We start from the raw sequence: 20,538 nt of genomic DNA on the forward strand, positions 1-20,538 counted from the left end.
CGATTTTTAATAAGCTTTCCGGTTGATTTATGAACGGAGAATAATGTTTCCCATGCGACCCCAACTATACAAACAACTATGCTTTCGGCGAGCATGTGCAACGTTCGTGTCGATGCTTTAAATGTGGTTAAAACTCTAGGGATGGTTTATTGCAGGGGTTGCAGCAAACCGAGTGTCTCAAATTAGTGTTAATCAAAATAATGTTTCATTCAATTTTGCCATATTTACTAAGAAAAATTATTTGGTATTTACTAAAAATATAATTTGAAAAAAATTTCTTAATACTTACTTTAATTATTAAAAACGAACATTAAGAGGGCTATACACCCGAAACCTTAATTTTTTTGCCGTTCCTTTTTTCGATATATACATATATTGAGTGAATGCGACAAAATTGAGGTTTCGTATTCTCCTATTTTCTCCTCCGAAACTGGACCAATTTTTTAAAAAAATTCACTATCGGTATGAGAAAGATATTTTCTGTGCAACTATGCGCGTATTTTTTTTTAATTCGACCGTGAAATAAGCACGCTGGACTCTTTTCGTGGGTGTAAAAAAGAGGCGATTTTATTGATGTTTGGCGGCTCCTAGCTCCAATAAAAAATAAAAGGATAGATGCAACCCAATGGTTGATATCCATACTATATTAAAAAATAATTTCTCTAGTGCCATAATTGAGGAAGGGAGAAGTCTAATACGTTTGTATGGACAAGGCGCTGGTGTCCAGCCCTCTTAAAGAGCCACAGTCGCATATTTATGAAAATATGAATTGGTTGAATATATACTTATTGATTGGCAAACATTTTAAAGTTTCAACATTCAATTGCGTTTTATCACTGGACGACATGTTCATGAAATACAAAGTCCTTAGGCAGGAGCATTTGTTCCTGGTAAACTGAAACAACATTCGACTAATTTGCAAATATTTTTGTAGGAGACATCATTTTCGACGAAGGCTTAAATAATTAAAACCATCTATTATGTAGATAAAAAGGTGCATTAGTTTTATCTCGACTTACCAGGACAGAGACCCAAAAGTCCAGCATTGTACATTAATAGTAAAAAATAATACATTTACTAACGTGAATATGAATTTATATTTCCTTATATTTATATTTATTATATTATATTTATTATATTTCCTTATGCTATATATTTTTTTATTTGATATTTTTACTTTATCTGTTATTATTAAATGCTGTTTTTTATGTTTATGTATGGATGTATTTATGTTTATGTTCAAATGTATTTTTTTTATGTATAATTGATGGGTGTATTATTTTCGTTGTGTATTGATTTGTGTTTAATTGTTATTTTGTTTTTTTTGTGTTATGTTTTTTGACCATTGTGGCGCTTTAGGAATTCCTGTTATGCCACAATGGTCTGTTTAGAATAAAATAAATAAATAAATAACAAGACCTTAAAAAAAGTAAGCAAAGAAAATTAATTTCAGAAAATGTTTTAATTAGAATCTTGGAAAAGGAGATATTGTGCTATTTTAGTGTTTTAAATATCATCAGCTTCATATCCCATAAATCTTTATTTATTTCTATTAAATTGATGGATTTAGAACACTTCTTCTTTCTTGCTTGCTCAATGCTGATCGTCGTGGTCATTGGTGTCATTTTGGATACGATTGACGATCCGCCTCCTCTCCTCTCAGTTCTGTGCCGAGTTAAAAACAGCGTTAAGGGACGATCCCGCCAGTTCCTTGATTTGGTCAGACCATCTCTTGGGAGACCGTCCTCTCGTTCGCTTTCCCTCCAGAGTTCCGGAGACTACCAGCCTCTCCAGACTCTACACATTCTTCCTGGCCATATGGCCAAAGTATGAAAGAACTATTTTCCTACATATTGTGGAAAGTCTCTCTGAGACTGCCAGCTCTTTGAGGATGGAGATGTTCAGGCGTCTTGCGGTCCATGGTATGTACAGCATCCATCTCCAGCACCACATTTTTAATGCATCCAGAATGTCCTTTTCTCTCTTTTTGAGGATCCATGTCTCGACTTCATATAAGGCAATGGGGAACACCAGAGAATGCACCAGACGGATTTTCATTATTTTAATAATAGAGCGGTTCTTCCATATTTTTACAAAGCTTTTCTATGTTTCATAACCAAACTGACCATCGCCGTTTCGCCATTCCTACTTTTCTGCGGATTTCCATTTGTCATCCTCCTTCCCTTGAGATCAAGTCACCTAGGTAGATAAAATCGTCGACTTCCTCATAGTCTTTTAGAGCGTTGGATTTTTCTTTATCTCTAGACCAGTGGCTCTCACGTGAAATTTTACTGTGGCCGCATAGTTGACATTGGCAGTTCTATGGAAACGTCTGGTGGCCGCACCAAATTTCGCTTTTGTTGTGATTAAAAAAATTAAGCTATTTTTTTATTACTAAAAAATTGGATCAATACATAAGTTCATTAAATAAGAGATATTTGATAAATTTGGTACATATCTATGTATTTATTTAATAAGAGGTATGTAAAAATAATGCAAATGGAAATTCCCCTAAACTCCTTTCTTCCAATGCGAGCCGCATGGCTGCTTCAAAGTTTACACCTGTCAGCTTTTTTCGATATTTATTTTTTATGAAATGCATTACACTGAATGATCTTTCACAGTATACAGTTGTAGGAACTATCGACAATATTAATAAAGCAATTTTTGTCAATCCTCTGAATTGACTTGATTCTTGGTCAACGTAAAACTTCGATCAAAATTTTTCTACGTAATATCATTAAAATAGTGTTTAAGTACTTAGTCACGACTCATTTCCAATAACACATTTAACGTGAGCCCAGTTATTTAAATTGAATACTGAAAATTATGTTAATCTCATTTGTAGTCCAATGAAATTTTTATTCATCTAAAAAGGGGAAGTTGAAATGAAAGAGTTTTAAAAAAATTCAATTCTTCAAATCTTTTATCAAATTCCAGATTTAGAGATTGAAGACACTCTTTTATTTGAAGCTTTAATTTTAATTTAGAAGTTGTGTCCGTAATTTTACCTCAGAAATCGCTAAAAGAAGGTAAAATAGGAAAATTGTCATTTTCAATTTCTGACATGAGGCTTTTCAATGTGTTTTTTTTATTTATCTATAATGAACACGGTTTCTTATTACGTTTCTTATTCACGTATTAGGTAACTTTTATGTAGTTTATTTATCGAACTAATACGCGCCAAGAAATCCTTTAGGAATTAAATTGACATTTTGAAGGTTTCACTTAAATCTTTATGACTTACGCCCAAAACGGATATAAAATAATCAATTAATTCACAAAGAAGTTGAACTCTACTATCGAAGCTTAGCCATCTAATATTGGCAATATATTATATTATATTTTTCTTTGTTGATATAGACTTAAACAAGTTCGACAACTTACTACTGGTATTAATTGCATTTAATAATTTTCTTACTGTAAATACCACATCTTCCATACATTTAATAATTACTGCTTAGCTAACTAGCACTTCTTGATGCACAATACAATGCATGCGAAATATTTCATTTTCCTTAAACAAATTTAAGTCCCCCTTTCTTTCATTCTTCGGGTTAATACCAAAAACAAAACATTTATAATGTATTAATTTTAGAATTCAAATGAGGTATAACAGCTTTTTTCTTTTATATACAAACCTATGTATATGTATGTATGTAGATGCAGATGGAAAATGAGTCGGTAACAGTGTTGAATCGGAAGACAAAAAAACAGATATGCACAAAAAAGTTTTTATTTCATCACAAGTATTATAAATTATGATTTGTTTTATTTTAATTGATATTGATCAAAAATTATCAAATACACATATGTACTACAACACAAAATTGAAATTTCCATCACCGTGAATTCTATGTGAGTTATAAAATAATACAGGTTGTATAAAAAAATAATTTAAGTCATTAAAATCATGATAAATATATTTTGAAATTGTAGAGAAATTTCTAAACTAGATGATTACCTAATCGAAAGGAAAGTTTTAAATAGTATAAATAATCCATGCAATTAAAACATAAAATGTCTATAAACAGCTAATTTTTGTAACAACGACGAAAGACAAATATCAAATGTATAAAACAAAGTACACGTGTAATCCATAATATCGATAATACATTCTTAATAGCATTGAGTAGTAATATTTAGGAATGTTATGTATACGCTTATAGACTATGAAAAAATATGTATTGCAATTAATTAGCTCATGCAATCATTGCGCAATAGTATTTTTTTTTTTGTTAAAACAATTATCAAGGCAAACTTTTGTATTGTAGCATTTATAAAATAACACTAGACTTCACTAGGTATTGCAGTATTAAAAGCTTATGTTATCACTAATTAGTTTAGCTAGGAAACACTTAATCAGAGTAAAAATATTTTCCTTCCTGTTTTGTTGATATAATTCTTTTGCAGTGTAAGGTGATGCCTATGATTTCCATACATGAAGTACAATTTCATGTAAATTTCCAAAGAAAAGTTTTTAATTATATAAGTAATAGAACATTTACACTAGTAAATGCAAACATTTCCCAAAAATCAAGTATGATAAAATAGCTCCATTCATTAATAGCTTTAGTCCTTAATGATAAATACATATACACACATACAATCTTTACACAAAGACCCAATTCATAGTTTTAGCGTTTGCCCGCGGCCGTCTTCTGTGGAAGCTTAGTCTGTAGCGTGGCTGTCTTCCATAGAATTTCTGAACTTTGCACGGGATTTTGAGGCTTATATGCGCCTACTTCAACTGTTTTAAGGGTCAAAATTGGTTGAATATATTACTTAGTTGAATGCCATCTATTCAATTTGCTTAAACCAGTCAAAAATTAGTTTTTTGTGGAACCATACTGAAACCTCGTTTATGTGACGTCACGTCTTCATACAATTATAAAGAATGATTATTTGACAATTAATCCAAAACTACGAGATATATTATGTATTTTATTGTTTAAAATAATACTTTATGTGTTAATTAACATATCTGGTTACTTGAGTAAATATTAAAATCTGTATTTAAGGTCGAAAACTCGATTGCCAAATTCGAGAAAAAGGTGCCGCGTACAGGGCTTGTTCGCTATATTAATTGCGGCGGGCAAAGGGTTTGAAACAATTGTACTGGTAATTGTGCTCGTAAATTAAAATGATTCTTTACTTTTAACTAAGTACTTACTACATACTAATTAATCATGCCGTCATAAATGTAATGTTTGCATTCAGTAGTATAAATGTGTTTTGAAAATTATAGTAAGCAAGAAATCATACTGAATCTGAGTTGCAATAACACTTAGAATTTGAATTTCAGAAGAATAGTAAGAGCTAAAATCAGCATACAATTTTGTTTCAGATTTTTTTATGTAGTTTATTATACTGTATACTAGAAACAATTCCATATGGATGTATACTAGATTTCTGTTACAACTACCGCTCTTGGTTATCGCCGGGTGTTTGAGGTCTTGTACTCGGTGGTGATCCTTTTGCCTCATTACTGAGCACGGACAGGGAGTTTGCGCGCTTCATGCTGAAATAATAAAATTAGAACTGAGAAAAGTCCAAAATTCTTACTGTACATTTTATCAACAATATAACAATGTCCCAAATTATAAAATATATATATATATATATATATATATATATATATATATATATATATATATATATATATGTATATTTTAGGCGGGTCTACTTCACGGGCCGGAATGTGAAATTACCGAAAACGCAAATATCGGAAGGCAAAGATCGAAAATCGAAAGATCTTAAGTCGGCTTTTCCTCCCGTATTCTGCGCGCACACATTAATACGGGAGGAAAAGCCTGTTCCTCTCGTTCCTGTTATATCCTGTTCGCGCAAATTAAGTGAGTATGTACCATAGATCTAGAATATACTAGATCCGCCCTCACGTGTTATACTTGTCTCCCTTTTGGCGCATGCAAAATACATGGCGCATGCACAGTTTCTCTTAGTAGGTAGGTAGGTACCGCTGCGTCGTAGGGAAAAAAACCCAACATCCCCGGTAGTTAAACCCCCCGCACCCCTCAGTTAGTGAAGACAAGATCTCCGACTTTTCGCAAAGATGATTTTCGATCTTTGCCTTCCGATATTTGCGTTTTCGGTAATTTCACATTCCGGCCCGTCACGGAGACCGATTTTAGGCATATGTTCAAGCAAATAATTTGAAATGTTAAATCGTTTATTCGCAGAGAGTATTGGAATGTGTTGTGATCATCATCTAATTCGCGATAATTACTGTTCCTCACCTGCCCGGATCTGTGACATCAACAGAGGAGGGAAGGGTAGCTGAGTGCCTGTTGCTAGTGAAGCGACTGATGAGCTTGGCGGAGGATCTTCTTATAGAAGCTTTCAGCTTAGAGAAGGAAGCACTGCGCTGCACCTCTCCAGACTGTTATGCAATTTAACAATCAACTTCTTTTATATACAAAGTCATCACGCTTTCCATGAATTTCGACAGGCTTAAGTTTCTACGAGTCCGAGAGAGTTTGTAATCGTGTCAGATTCGAATTGTCTCCAATCAAAAACAGACTGATATTTTATTGCAATAATTTGGTGGTGTTTTGATGGTGTGTCATTGTGAAGTAAAATTTCTGTCTACGCCAATAAGCAAAATAATACCAACCAGTGTGATTTGTGATTTGGTGGTTACTTGAAACAAATTGTATACTGATGGTAAAAAAAAATTTAAACCAAATTGGACTATGTTTATAAATCATGGAAAATGATATCACTGTTTAAACGTTCAGAGTATTAAGCAAAACCAAGAAACAAAATATGCGATGACATCATGATGGATTGTTAAATTGCATAACAGCAATCATTATCCCAGTTCCTTTCTAAGAGTGCATCTGAGCTAATCTCAGGTAAAGCGTTTTTGCCGTATGATAATACATAATTTGTACATACATACCTTTTGATGTTAAAAAATATTTTGAAACTATTTTTCTCTCGGTGAATTATGTAAATAAGTTGCTAAATAAAATTGTAATAGTTTCCTTAAGTGGGTGGAACATGCATATTACAAATAAGTATTCTGTAGAAGAGTGACTTTAATGGTGTTTTGATTTTACAGGGTGTTTTAATGTAAATTAACTAAATTATTGCAATAAACAACAAAAATTATTGACAATATTACAAATGTTCAATTTTTGTCATTACAAGTATTCAACATGTTTCCAAATAAAATTATAAACAAAAGTAAAGACTGATTATGTTAAATTAACGAAATTACTATTACTTTTAAATAATTAACTCATTATGGACCGTCCGAACTTTCTGAAAACTCTCAATGAGAGTCCACGTATTTTTCGCAAAGTAATGGATAAAAATTATAGGTTTTGTAAATTAAACATAATTCCCAAAACTTTCTATCAATTAAATTAATAATTGGAATACAGCTTCTTTACACTTATCTTCCACTATCAAATCAGTATTTCTCAAACCGTGATGATTGCTGTATTCAATTTTGTATAAAATTTATACACATTTTACTATATTTTCACGGAATAAACGATATATCTTATAGATCATTATGTTATTCATTGGAACGAAAGATTAAATTTGAGAAGTATGCATACTACGCGAGAAAAAATCAATTCTGGAGTCACTTTCAATATCTGGGGATTTTAAATCCTTTCTGAATATTAGATAGATTCATTGAAAAAAGAGTCAAGCTTTTAAACCATTTTCGATATTTTGGTTAAAGATATGCTATAAATGGAAGTTTGTTACTAAATCTATTAAATAATACTTTTTTTATATGAAGTTTTATCGATACACGTTGTATTGATGAATTTTTGTTAAAAACACATTGTATTTGCTACGGCCCATAGTGAGTTAATATTCTTGTATAACGAATACATAAAGTGATATTGGTATTGTAAAAATATGTATCATATAATATAAATAACGTGTATGAAAATAATGCTGTGTCATGCAAAAAAAAAAAAAAACACAAGTACAATAAATAAAATTATTTTATTCATGAAAAATTGTACAAATGTAGATTAAGTGCGTGCAAAAGAATTCAAATAAAATAAATTCTATAAAATAGAGTGCGTGATAAAAAGTGATAGTAAGCAGGTGGTTTCTTATACATTAATAAAATAATTCAGATGTGTAATTTAATATTAAAATAAAAACTTCATCTATCAATAACTTTATACTATTATTTTAAAGTAGTTTCACCATTCATCGTCCATCGTGGTCAAAAGTAATACGAATAAAAAAATATGAATACATTTTCAAACCTTTTTAAAGTTTTTAGTATTAATAATATGAATGTATTAGCATAAGGTCAAGATTTGAAGTATTTTAATTGCGTCTTTAAAATTCATATACGAAATAGTAAATTAAAAACCGAGGGTTAAGATCATTCATTCCCAGACTGTTAAATAAAGATCGAAATAGATATATCTGCATATAAAAATATTCGCGTTTTTCGAGTCAAAATTAGTAAAACAAAATAAAATGAACTGGCTATATAAAATAGATATTATCAATATTTAATACATATCATTAAGCAGTATTTGTATTGCACTAATTAAATATGAGTAAACGTATATGTGATATAAAAATACAGAATTGAAAATGGAATGATAATTAATTTATCATTGATGTCGACGACAAAAAATCATTGAAACGTATAATACGTATATAACTGTCCAAAGAACGTATTTTGATAGTTTGTCGTATTCCCTTGTATGTAGACTCGTTTCAAAAATAAATGGTTGTGGCTATTTGCAGGTACTATATCTACGAATTTTTGACTATTTGCAGGTACTATATCTGCGACAGGCGCAAAGCCTTCTGCGCATGCGCGTGAACTTAGAATCCGATTATAATTTCTTACATTTAATGTATGCTAGACTTGTTTAATCATTCGTTCATTATTTTAATCTTATATGTTTAATCAATCATTCATACTACGTCACTTTACGAGTTCGAACTAAATTTTAAGAGGTTTAAAACAAAATTTTGACAGTAAACACGCTGACAGTGACAGTTCACGCGCATGCGCAGAAAGCTTTGCGCCTATCGCAGATATAGTACCTGCAAATAGCCAATAATTTGCAGATATAGTACCTGCAAATAGCCACAACCAAAATAAATACAAATAGGAAATATTTGAAGTATTATATAATATATATGTATGCGTATATATGTTTAAAGTTAGAAATCCAAACTTTAATAAAAATAAAATATATAATTCTACACCGACATCAACATCCATTGCTTCATCACACTTAATTCTATTTTTATCACATTCAAATCATAGCACATTCGCATAGTTATTGGTATTATTCTCACTTTTACACCAATGCTTTAACTAATTGAATTAAAATACAGTTTTGTATATACCTATAAAGTGCTATATTAAAAATAATGAGAAGTAAAGTTTTATACTTTCTTTGATCAATTCCGGTTAATTAATATATTGTAAATTTCATTTAACATTCTCGTACCTAATATAATATGAAAGCTAAAATAAATTTTAATTTAGAATTATGGTATTTTTAACTATAACAGAAAAAGGCCAGCCTTTAAACTAAGTTTCCTAAAATATGAAGAAAATAAAAAAAATTCGATTTAGTCATTGGTAATCAACCATACACATTAATTCTATAAACAATGAATGATGATTTTTTTTTATGATTTTGATAATGGAATATGTGGATATTATTTGTTATTGATTGGTGTTTGTGTGAATTCCGAGGGCATTAAACAATTTCGACTTCAGATTGTATCTTGGCTCCGTATTTGTACCGCTTCCAGCCTGATATTAACCAAAAAATAAACAAATAAATAAAATAAAAATAATAATAAATTAAAATAAAATGTGTGAAAAATAATCAATATAAATTAAGCAACACAAAGCAAATCAAAACTACAGTGCAGTCATCAAAAAAAAAAAACTACAATTAAATTATTGAAAGGTCAAAATATAGACAATACACTTTCTTCCCAATTGTATATAATTTTTTTTCTAAGTGTTATTACTACATACATAATATTGAACGAATGAAATACTTGCATTTATTTATCAAAGCAATATTATCATAGGGAAAATAAAATTTTTAAAACACATTTGGCAGAAAAAGGTGCACATGCAGTTTGTGCAATCTATTACCATATTAATTATATTTTTTTAATCATATGAAGGTACTAAGTTATTTACAAGAAGTAAATGATTCGACGAAATTAGAAAATTGCAAATATTTATCTGTGAGATAGTTAAAAATGTGTTTATTTATTTATTTATGTCTAAGCCCAACAATGTATTAAACTATTGGATCTCTATCTAACCTCCTCGTGTTGTTCGATGTGAACCGAATCAATGGACTCCCTGCTTCCCCTACGAACTCCGCGAAGTTTAGCCTGTTTCACTATGTCCAAAGCCTGTAATAGATAAATCACAATCGAAAAACCATAGTGTTTCATTAACACTTTCAAAAATCATGTTTTGTATTAAGGAAAATTCCATATAAAATAAAAAACAATAGGCAAATTATACTAAAGCGCCCATAGTTTTCTTTGTTGTAATTCATATTTTTTTAGTATCATACAACATTTATTGTATTTTTATTGCATGTCAGTATTGAAATTTGATTGGAAGATTGCATGAACATTCTAGCTAATGTTAAATTTCATTACAGTTAATTTTGCATGACAAATATTGCAAGTGTGGAATACTACTTACTTGCTGCACGTGCTGCTTGCGGCGTGCAAAAAATAAAGCTCAAATGTTAGTTTTAATAATGGTTAAATAGAATCCAAAAAACAAAGTATCTCTTAGATATGAAACTAATAGTGAGTGCAATTACAACAAAGGAAATTAACTGCCAATCTTTAAAAAATTATTTTAATAATTTATTTCATCACCGTAATCGACAATTAATTTCATTTCTATATGTGGAATTGTTAGTGACAAAATTTACTACGAATTACTTATAATATTTTCAAAATCTTTTACGTTTAGTGTGAACACCCATGATTTTGTAGCGTTCGATGTGAATTTCAATGTGTAAATTGTGGTAACAATGTGCAGTTTGGAATGAATACTTATTATTATATGTAATAAACATTCAGCGATACTTGGGCTCATAAAATTTGAAAATATAATATTTATACTACAAAATACACCACCAATTCTTTCAGATCGTATTATATATGTTACAGTCGAAGTGTATTTTCAGTTGTAATATAGTCCAACTGGCGTTTTAGGTCATTCATATTCTAATACAATTCAACTAGTAATTATATCTCTACAAGCGCAAATATACCAATTTTTTATATAACAATTGAATTTTGACAGCTCTTGATGTTTTTACGAATGCTTTAGAATTCAATAATGCGTTAATATTTACTAAGCATTACGAATTAAGGTAATAAGTACTGTATTACGATAGCTCTAAGAATGTGTTTAAAACGAAAACGTGACTTTCCAACTCAATTTACTAATCGAGTGACGTTTTCACGAAAACCTAACATCTCCATTTTACCTGGTATCAACTTATAATTGAATTGTATTTTCAGTTGTAATACATTTTGACCAGTTGGAATTCAATTCACCATATGAATCAACTAGCGTGGGTTAGACAGAATATATTACAACTGAAAATACACTTCAACTATAACGGAAATTGGTACCAGGTTAGATGGAATATATTCAAACTAGTCAACATATATTGCAACTGGAAGATGCACTTCAACTTAATAACATATATAAAACAAAAACCGTTGTGTGTAATTCGCTTCTGATTTGGCTGTCGTTAAATATTCATTTTTTAATTTCAAATAAATTAAATAAAAAAACAAATGAATATTTACTATTAGATTAGCCATGTTTAAGTTTAAGTTTACTATTAGATTAGCCATGTTTAAGTTTAAGTTTACTATTAGATTAGCCATGTTTTAGATTACAAATACGAGCGAAACCACTAGCATTTAATAAAGGTCGTGGCTATTTGCAGGTACTATATCTACGAATTATTGGCTATTTGCAGGTACTACATCTGCGACAGGCGCAAAGCCTTCTGCGCATGCGCGTGAACTTTCTTACATTTAATGTATGCTGGACTTGTTTAATCAATCGTTCATTAAATATGAGGCAAATAAATTTCGCACGTTATTATAATAGATTTATATCATTTAGCTAGTTCGCGGCATGTACTTGTATGTAGGTATTATACGTTGTATATGATAATAATTTTCCAACAATTAATAATATTAACTAATTTAGATTATATTTTTTTACTCTACGTCACTTAACGAGTTCGAACTAAATTTTAAGAGGTTTAAAACAAAATTTTAACAGTAAACACACTGACAGTGACAGTTCACGCGCATGCGCATAAGGCTTTGCGTTTGCCTGTTGCAGATATAATACCTGCAAATAGCCAATAATTCGCAGATATGTATATTACCTGCAAATAGCCAATAATTTACAGATATAGTACCTGCAAATAGCCACAACCATAAATTAAATAAAAAAACAAATGAATGTTTACTATAAGATTAGCCATGTTTAAGTGGTTTACATATATTACAAATACGAGCGAAACCACTAGCATTTAATCAATAATAAAAAAATATACTGATTGAATATCTTTGTATATATGTATGTGTATATGATTTATCTACTTTTTCTTTTGGTTTGGATCTACTCTTCGATTTACCTTATCTTGGTAATTCGAATGTGTTGTATGTATGTGAAAACTATTAGGATGAGATACGAACCCAAGCAACGCTGATTAGTTATAACAAATGATTATTGTAAAGGCCAAGACTTAAGCAAGATCAACATTACTACATATACATATTTAAATTCTTGTTTACCTACAACACTACACCATACCCTGTAATTTGTTTAGATATACGTTATCAAGCTTCCAAATCGTGGCCTCTATGTAGAATGTAAATACTGACTTGACTCAATTCAACTTTCTTGAGTTGAATTTTTATTTATGCAAATAATAAAACAATTGTACTGTATATAGTAATAATATTATTTGCATTGTGTTTAAAACCATAGTGAGAATGCTAATTAATTGCATACATACGTATATGCATTTAATACTCACCAACGTGCCTGTGTTCTAACAGAAAACATGTTTTAAATATTATATATATACGTATGTACTTACGTCAGTATTTTTATGTTCAAAATATTTATTTCAATTGTATACGAAAGCTTAGTATATGTTGTGATGTCTGTGACTAAGTGAGTATTAGTGGTAAATAAAAACAAATGGAATTTCATCTGACCACCTCCTTGCGACTTCTCAAAGCGCAATCTTCCAAAGTCTCAGCTGCTTCGTATTTCCCTTGACGACGGTACAGAGCTCCGAGATTCTTCAACGTAGTCGTCACAGTCGGACTGTCGACCTTCGCCGCTTTATGCCAACCACCGTATTCGCCATAAGGGGCGTTTTCACGTTGCAAATGCTTGTTTTCTTCACGCTCCTCGGCAACTTGCCAAATTGGTTTATTATCACCTAAGCACAAACAAAAAATCAAGAATGAAAAATTATTTAATGAAAAAATAATTCAGTTGGTGATGATAAATAAACCGGTGCTGTTTTAGGATTTGTTCTGTACAAATTACTTTACTATAGCGCGCATGTTGCCCGTGTACAATTTTTAGTATACTTGAAACAAAGATTTAAATTAATACACTCTAAAACCAATACTCTCGGTGGTTCATTGCTAAGACTACTAAAAGTAAACTACATATTTTCATGGTTAGCTGAAAATGTTTATAATTATCTATTCAAAATATTATTGTAAGTTTTTAATAAGGGAGAGGGCTAGTTTTTTTTCCACTGTAGAACAATTCAAGGGCGCATAACACACGCTATAGTTTCACCAAAAATCATGAATATACAATAAATAAAACATGCACACACATGTATATAAACACACAAACACGCACACACACACACTATAATAATGGATATGTGTGACACAGTCGAGACAAAGTGTGTAAATTATGATTAATATATGAATTGATGATATTATTAATAGGAATAGATAATGTCAAAATATTTTAATATAAAAGTAATGTCATAATAAATTTCATGTCCTATCTGTATCACACTTATATCCCATTAATGTCACACTTACCCTAACACATTAGTAGTTGCATCTGGATGCATATCATCTTTTTTAAATTGAGTTTTAAAATCTTTTTTGATGTGTTTATAACATTTCGATATGGAATATCTTCAAATATAAGTTTATTATATACTAAATGACATTTGGATTAAATAATATTTTAATACAATTGATTTGAAAGAATCGTAATTTGTTGTTTTTTTTTAATATCAATTGTACTAGAAAATTATTTTCTAAAAATTAATATAAAAATACAAGTCTTTCTATTTTGATGAGGTTTATATTTTATTATTTTATTTGCACGATATACTTTCATGTCAATAATATTATAAACAAACGTAACCAAGCATTTTGCAAAACATAATTATAATTCATAAAGGTAACTGAAACAATTCCTTTGAATACTTAAAAACATTAAAATCCATGCAATAGTGTTACAAAAAATACAATAAAAAAAATAAAATGAAACTAAACTTTATTCATAATCAATTTACTATTTTTAAAACAAATATACATTAAAAAAAAAACACTACTAACCTAAAATAAAAATATACAAATTGCACATAAGTAAATAAGCCATTCAAAATCGATATCTTTATTAAATATATCCATTTAAAAAAGGTTCGGGTACGGGCAAAAACATTTTTTGGAATGTTTTCAAATATTGGTACAATAATAAATGGTTTTGAATAGCCTACTCATTATAAATACTGAAATTTATATTGAAAAGTTGATCTCCAGTAAAATGGCTTTGCAAAAAAGTGTGCAAAATTAATTTTGAATTTTTCACAATGAAAAATGTAAAAAATATCTTAGTAAATTATGTCTTGGTTTCTATCAGTCAAATAATTGAATACAATATAAAAATTTACTTAAAAACAATTATACAAATGGAAATGATAAAATATGACTACAAAATAATAAAAAAAATTGTAACATCTAAAATACATAAAATTAAAATGATATGTACAGTTTAAATCATTAATGTGACTAGAAAATACACAACCTCCAGTCACAAATTTTTTTTATATAATATATAAAAACAAGAATTCTAAAAATAAATTGTTTTATATGTACATAGATAAAATGATATGTAGATTGGATAAAAATAATTTAAAATGATGGCAATCATATAAAAATCACATACAATTTTTTCAATTCAAATAAAACAATAATAATTGAAGATAAAACTTTCGAGTCTTATTTTTATACGGAGAAGCAAGAACAAGAATGAGAGGTACACACCCGCCTGTGATGTACACACGCTCATTTAAAATCTTAAGTATAGTAAAATGGAATTCAATAAAACACAAAATTACTATGAATAAAAGACAGTTTTATAATTAAAACGCTAAAATATTGTTACTTGCGTCCTACGTAACTTATACGTAAATTATAAGCAGATATGTACACAAAAATGCCATTCACTTAATAAGTACAGATTTAGAATCCTTTTCAAGAGGTTGATTTGTTATTTCCTTACCATCAATAGTGCCAAATTCACGCTCGTGGGCTCGAGTTAAAACTTGTTTGTATAAAATTTCTGCTTCCTTGTATTTGCCCTGAACAAGAAAACAAATATTTTTAACTGTTTATATTACATTTTAAGCGAAATATATAGAATTTTATATTACATACCTGTTTGAGATATGAAGAAGCCAAATTGTTTTTCGTTTTAGCGACATTGGGATCATCAGGTCCTAGTTTATTTTCGTAAATTTCTAAAGCGCGTTTATAGTACCATTCCACTTCTTCGTATTTACCCTAAAATTTTATATAAAAATTGAATTTTTACATTTCTAATCTATAAAAAAAATATAAGCGTCAGTAAAGTTACTTACTTGATTCTGGCACAAAAGAGCGAGATTGTTCAATTGTTTGGCTACGTCAGGATGTTCCTTTCCTAAAACAGCTTCACGAATAGACAACGCTCTTTTACAAAGTGGTTCAGCTTCTCTGTATTTACCTGTAAAAATATATTATATTAATAAATACCCACGAGGGAAATAATAAAACAATTAAAAATAATTTATAGTCTGACCTCTCTTTCCATAAAGAACAGCTAAGTTATTAAGAGTAGCAGCAACAGCGGGGTGATTTTCCCCAAGAGTCGCCTCACGAATACTTAAAGCATCGTTTAACAAATTAGCGGCTTCTCTGTACTTGTTCTGATCTCTGAAATATTTTTTAATTAAATAACTTGCAACCGCCAATTCAAAAGCAAACATTATTCAATAGTAATAACAAACAAACCTGTATACTAGGGCAAGAATATTCAGCATTGTTGCTACATCGGGATGATCACGTCCAGATGTTTTTTCGAGATCTTCAAGAGCCTGTTTGCAGAGAGGAACTGCCACCTCATACCGTCCTTGTGATGCATACTGAATGACGAGATTGTGTAAAGTTCTTAAACGAGCTGGGATTTCATAACCAGCGTTAACTTGTTGGGCGAACTGAGATGGAGGCGTTGGCGACATCGCTGTAATTTAAATTTTACATAAATTACGAACAATCTAATATTATGGTGAAGTTCTAAAAGAAAATATATATGTTTACTGTTTCTTTCTTCATTATCATCATCGGGGAATAAATCTACCATTGGATCGTCTTGTTTAGTGCTTCCTGGCTTATCTCCAGCAGCTCGGTTACTATCATTGCCTTCTTCAATTACATCACTATCATATTTTCTAAAAAGTAAAAAAATAATCAATACACATATTCAACCGACATAAACTGTTAAATAAAATAAAATAAAAACTACCTTATAGAAGCCATAAAAGTTAAATGATTATTTTCTTCCTCGAGTTGGGCAACTCTTTGTTCTGCGGCTTGTAACCTTTGTTGCGCTGCTGCAAGTTCATCTCTGAGCCAAGCATTTTCTTGACAAAGCCGTCGAACTTGAGTACGTAACTTTTGTTTCTCAGCTTCGACTGTTTGTAGATGAGACGCCAGCGCCATCATAACCTAAAACAATAATGATATATACATATTGTTGCGGGGGACGCGACAATTGGTGCAAGTCCAAAATGTTCAACGACAAAATGTACCCGAAAATTAGTGCACTGACAAAATGTACCCGCGACAAAATGTAAACGGAAAAAATGTTCAAGCGACAAAATGTTCAAAAATCCTAAATTATCCTATTTTAATGGCAAAAGTAACTTTTTATTGTATTATATTTATCGATGTATATGGTACTTTTTATCGTATAGATCGCGGATGCTATTAAATTATTATAAATTAAAGGTGTTCTCAACCGTACCAACATATTCTTATTTAAATTGAACAATTACATTTTAAGCGAATGTCATTGTGACTCATTGAATATCATTTTAAGATGTCATTGAATTAGTATAAATGTCAGGGGTTCTCAACCGTATCCAATATTTTCTTATTTAAATTGAAAAAAAAAAACTTTCTAAGCGTATGAACTCCAGATTACATTGCATTAGTTTATATGGCAGGGCTTCTCAACCGTCTCCAAAATTTACTTTATTTCAAATGAATAATTTACTTTTTATCGTACACATCGCGGGCGTTATTAAATTAGTATGAATGACAGGGGTTCTCAACCGTATCCAATATTTACGTATTTAAATTGAAAAAAAAAAACTTTCTAAGCGTATGAACTGCAGATTACATTGCATCAGTTTATATGGCAGGGCTTCTCAACCGTCTCCAAAATTTACTTTATTTCAAATGAATAATTTACTTTTTATCGTACACATCGCGGGCGTTATTAAATTAGTATGAATGACAGGGGTTCTCAACCGTATCCAATTTTTTCTTATTTAAATTGAAAAAAAAAAGTTTTTATGCGTATTGCAGATGTCAATGAATTAGTTTAAATGTCAGGGGTTCTAAACCGTATCCAATGTTTACTTATTTAAATTGAAAAAATTACTTTTTAAGCGTATGTCATTGAATTAGTTTAACACCCTCACAGAGGTGCGAAGACCTCTGTGAGGGACAGTACATAAGATAATTATAAATTTTAGAGTTATTTAGAGTTAAGTAATTAAGATGTATATTTAAAATTAGCTTTATAGCTAAGATAATATATAAATAAATAAACGTTGAACGCCACGTTTTATTTTGATAAAACAGTTCCCAGCCAGCGGTCACGCTAATCCTTAAAACCCACTTATACCAGTCGCACGGTATGCATTTAGTTAATCCGTTAATAGATATCCGTTACAGATAATCTTTGAACGGTCACACGGTCTCTGGGATTATATTCACTTAATCCGCGGCGTACGTTACAATATGTATTACATAAGGAATGCAAAAGACAAAATCAAAATGTGCTAATTCATTACCTGTGCCTCTCCAAGCCCCAATTCGATCATATCCATGGAGTGTCGCACAAGGCCAGCCTTTTCCTCGGCAGCGGGCTGGTGAAGTGCCAGTGCCGCTGCCAACCCCTGCAATAATTGTGCATGCTCTGCACGCAAAGCTTCCAACCCTTGGGCAACGGTACGCGCTCCGGCTACCATCTCTTCCTGCGTCATTTGGGTCATTCTACCAATATGTTCGATCTTCTTGCTGCAACAAGCATAACAAATCATTAATATTACAATACAGAAAGAGTTTAACAACGACAAAAAATTTGTATTAACTACATACATACATATTTCAAATATTGGAATACAATATGAAATGTGCAAAAGCCATACATATTGTACTACGCATGTTTTATAACTATAAAAATACATATCAAAAATAATAAATTTATCAGTGAGAATTCTTAACAATTTGCCCGCGGCAATAAATATAGCGAACAAGCCCCGTACGCGGCACCTTCTTCGCGAATTTGGCAATCGAGTTTTCGACCTTAAATACAGATTTTAATATTTACCCAAGTAACCAGATATGTTAATTAACACATAAAGTATTATTTTAAACAATAAAATACATAATATATCTCGTAGTTTTGGATTAATTGTCAAATAATCATTCTTCATAATTGTATGAAGAAGTGACGTCACATAAACGAGGTTTCAGTATGGTTCCACAAAAAACTAATTTTTGACTGGTTTAAGCAAATTGAATAGATGGCATTCAACTCAGTAATATATCAACCAATTTTGAACCTTAAAACAGTTGAAATAGGCGCATATAAGCCTCAAAATCCCGTGCAAAGTTCAGAAATTCTATGGAAGACAGCCGCGCTACAGACTTGTCGCCCAAAGTTTCCATAGAAGACAAATACATTATTTTTTTTTAGTATTTTGGGTTCAAACTTTGGGAAACTTCTTGACATTTTATAAAAATGTATGTAATAAAATTTATATTATACAATTGATATGTAGTATACATATAAGTTACCAGTAGTATTTTGACTATCATATATTTCATCTATCCCACCTAGTTATTTCATGACACAATGGATTTACAATGTGACTGGTCAGAATCAGTCAATATGTAAGTATTCACCAATGAATGTTCGGCTAAACATACATATTTAGAAATGATAAGTGCTCATCTCGTAGACATTTTTTCGTAGTATTCTTTCATCCATTTTTTTAATATTATTCACAGAACCTAGGATTTCAATACGACCTGATTTTGATGCATTTTATTCTAAGTCCTGCTTTTCGTGAAAACGTCTCGATAACAGTAATTCTCATTTTATTGTTTAATAGTACTTGAACACTCGCCTTTACAGATCGCTCCGAAGCGACGAGTGCACTTATACAGATACAATATGTACAATCAATATACATAAGCATTTTATACCATGCGAATTAATACAAACATACACAGTGACATCTATAGAGAAATTTTAGTAGTATTTTATAATCAAATTGGCAAAACTCAAGACGCTGAATAACTTGAGATTACCAAGAGAGATAGGAAAGGAGATGTAAATTTTTACATGAACCGTTTCAGTGAAAATCAGAAATATTGGCAAACTCTGATAAGAAACGATTGACCTGGAGTCACAAACCAAGGTTTGGCCAGCAGCGGGACTCCAGTGGGACTTGAAATCATAATATGCGAAATATAGGAGAAACTTATCGAAATAATAAATATTGTCCGAATTAACACAAGACACGCCCATTCACAGTATACCTAGGTATAATAGTAAGTAATTAAGGCATTGTTGAATCCTAAAAAGAATTCTGTAAAAATTTGAGCAAACAAAGCGTAATATGATCAGTGGCGGACTGGCCATACAAGCGAACATGCCCGATGGCATGTGGGCCCCACTATCTGTTAGAAAATATGGGCCCTCAGTAAAATTAAATAACTTTTTATCTATTTCACGTGTGTAAAAAATTATAGGATATTGCATTTTGGGACCTAAAGTTTGGGTATTTCAACAAAACAAATTTCTTACGATATACAAAAACAACTAATACCTGCTTTAACAGCCCAAGGATCGGTTAACTTTTTTTATTAGGC

General features: G+C 30.5%; 1 protein-coding gene across 8 annotated transcripts in view; it reads right to left on the bottom strand.

Annotated features, from left to right (window-relative positions):
- Positions 1-3,721: 3,721 nt before the first annotated feature.
- The window catches only part of Klc (kinesin light chain), a 47,228-nt gene continuing 30,411 nt past the window's right edge, over positions 3,722-20,538 (bottom strand). For 2 of the 8 annotated variants that reach the window (XM_077440425.1, XM_077440423.1), the window contains exons 2-13: positions 18,450-18,675; positions 16,892-17,094; positions 16,687-16,817; positions 16,381-16,609; positions 16,169-16,302; positions 15,969-16,093; positions 15,766-15,891; positions 15,611-15,689; positions 13,279-13,508; positions 10,712-10,723; positions 10,318-10,410; positions 9,553-9,787 (exon numbers count right to left, since the gene is read on the bottom strand). In XM_077440425.1, the coding sequence (XP_077296551.1) occupies positions 9,698-9,787; positions 10,318-10,410; positions 10,712-10,723; positions 13,279-13,508; positions 15,611-15,689; positions 15,766-15,891; positions 15,969-16,093; positions 16,169-16,302; positions 16,381-16,609; positions 16,687-16,817; positions 16,892-17,094; positions 18,450-18,650 (1,653 nt within the window). In that variant the 5' untranslated portion in view covers positions 18,651-18,675 and the 3' untranslated portion in view covers positions 9,553-9,697. Of the gene's footprint in view, positions 5,522-7,971; positions 8,748-9,167; positions 9,788-10,317; positions 10,411-10,711; positions 10,724-13,278; positions 13,509-15,610; positions 15,690-15,765; positions 15,892-15,968; positions 16,094-16,168; positions 16,303-16,380; positions 16,610-16,686; positions 16,818-16,891; positions 17,095-18,449; positions 18,676-20,538 lie in introns of those variants that run through there. The other 6 variants (XM_077440428.1, XM_077440427.1, XM_077440426.1 and 3 more) reach the window with 4 other exon arrangements.

The sequence above is a fragment of the Arctopsyche grandis genome, chromosome 10 (assembly GCF_051622035.1).
Source record: "Arctopsyche grandis isolate Sample6627 chromosome 10, ASM5162203v2, whole genome shotgun sequence".
NCBI lineage: Eukaryota > Metazoa > Arthropoda > Insecta > Trichoptera > Hydropsychidae > Arctopsyche > Arctopsyche grandis.